This window comes from Sphaeroforma arctica, assembly GCF_001186125.1.
Source record: "Sphaeroforma arctica JP610 unplaced genomic scaffold supercont1.4880, whole genome shotgun sequence".
NCBI classification, from domain to species: domain Eukaryota; class Ichthyosporea; order Ichthyophonida; genus Sphaeroforma; species Sphaeroforma arctica.
Genome location: NW_014035678.1, coordinates 1 through 2,221, shown reverse-complemented (window position 1 = coordinate 2,221; position 2,221 = coordinate 1). Strand labels below are relative to the sequence as shown.

Below are 2,221 nucleotides of genomic sequence, written 5' to 3'. Positions count from 1 at the left end.
GTACGTACGTACGTACTACGTACTACTACTACTACTACTATATATATATATATTATATATATATATATATATATATATATATATATATATATATATATATATATATATATATATATATATATATATATATATATATATATATATATATATATGTATGTATGTATGTATATATATATATAATCCTAGGCATGAAGCACGCTGATTATGTCTATACTTTGCCTCTCAATACACATCTATAGCACGTATTTCCTCACGGCATGAAGCACGCTAATCCATGGTTATACTCTGTCTCTCACTACACATGTGCAGTATGTGTCGGTCTACGACAGGCGGATGCTGCAGGTGAACTGTGCTGCGGCCCCTTCTGTGCGCAGAGGCTCAGACATCAGTGTGGATGAGGAGGGACTGCGCACGTATACACGCCGAGTTGCGCGGTTTTGCCCTGAATCTACGCCTTCACGCCACATCACGGGTGTGTCTGTGACCGATGTGTGGCTGTTGTGTAGGTAGAATATATTGCATATGTAAAGTGTAGGTAGGATATATTGCAAATGTATTGTTAGGTAGAATTTAGTTTATATGTATATGTATGTCTATGTATATCTATGTGTATGTATGTCTATGTATATCTATGTGTATGTATGTATATATGTACATACTATTCTGCTCTCAACTCGTAGGCTCACCCCACAGTGCGTGACTTTACTTGGTTGCATATCGTGTTGTATTACCGTTCGGTGTCTCGAAAGTTACATCTCCCTCCAGCACAGCCCGAGGCTAGTGAGCATTCTGCTATGCCATCGCTATGAAGTATACGGGCAGCTTTAAACTCTGCCCGGACGTGCCCGTGGTCACCCCATGGTATACATGTGCATCGCTGTGTAGTTAGGGCATGCGGTGTATGTCTATACACACACTGGGCTCGCCTGACAAGCCCCCTCGCACCGCAGTTCAGAATCGGTGTGTACTTATAGTGGGTTTGTTGTACATGTAGTGGGTTTGTTGTGAGGTATAGCAGCAACTCCTATCCCTATGTGGGAGAACCATAGGCTATCCCATTCTCTTCCCTTCTATACCGTCTACTACTTTGAGTAGTATAACCCATAGCAACCGTTGCTACGCTCTCCGGGAAGGTCAAATTACACCCACTCAGCGATGACTGACTAACCCCAGTCCAACCACTCACCTCTGGCTCAGGCGTGCGATACAGCAACACGGGCAAGGAGATCGTTGCCTCGTACTCAGTCGACGGCATCTACATGTTCGACTCCTCCGGTCTGCAGATCCGCCGCTTCTCCACCGATCACACCGAACCGCAGAAGGGCAAAACGGCCCAGCATTCATCTCACAGCCAAACGTATGCGCGTGCGTAAACGTTAATGGGGTGACTGAGAAGGACGAATCGGCCTAAGGATACGTCCCGCGGCAGGATATATGCATGCGAACACGCGTGTTGCTTATGGTGTAGTGTTGTGTACAGGTGTTTAATCTGCGCAATGGTCTATAATACTTTCTTGTCGGTGTAGGTGTGTACAAGGTGTGTCTGTCTGTGCAAAAATGGCTGCATTTTGAGGTCTTGTGCGGTCTGTAGATCAGATTCTTATATACCGATCCAGCTGATAGGGAGAACCTTTTTCGTTTCCGCAAGAAGTACGCGATGTCTTGTTGTTGTTTTCTTATGGGTTGGTTCGTATTTAGATACATCTGTACGAGACACGTGACCTAAAGTGTAAGGATATAATTCTTGATTATATACATGTGTAAATAAACATCTGTACGAGACGTATGTGACAGATGTGTAGGTATATATGTTTAGTATGTGCATGTTGCTGTGAGTATGTGTTCTGTAGTTGAGTATGTATCCGTATGTAAAGAGACATTCCTTATTGTAAGAATCATTGTATGATGCACAACATACTTGGTTTGCCTCAAAGGGCGATATGGACACTAAATACTACACAGTATGTTCAGCTATTCATGCAGAGATACAGACAGTATGTTCAGCTATTTATGCAGAGATACAGACAGTATGTTCAGCTATTCATGCATATAGAGAAAATCATAGGTGACGCGCCATGCCACACCTAAGAGTGCTCTTGTGTGTACGCCAAAAAGTTTCTGGTGATGTGTGGGTTCCGATGTGGGTTCCGATGTGGGGTATCCGGCTGCGCTTGTCTCCATAGTAGGGCATTCAAGTACCTAAATTCAAACTATCAATATA

The 2,221-nt window shown here is 43.2% G+C and overlaps 1 protein-coding gene across 1 annotated transcript; it reads left to right on the top strand.

Moving 5' to 3' along the window:
- Positions 1-307: 307 nt before the first annotated feature.
- SARC_14632 (hypothetical protein) lies at positions 308-1,373 on the top strand (the record flags this gene model as incomplete). The annotated part of the gene is made up of 2 exons (XM_014291235.1): positions 308-472; positions 1,198-1,373. Exons 1-2 carry the CDS (start codon positions 334-336, stop codon positions 1,371-1,373), a joined length of 315 nt encoding a protein of 104 aa, XP_014146710.1. The 5' UTR covers positions 308-333.
- Positions 1,374-2,221: the final 848 nt, after the last annotated feature.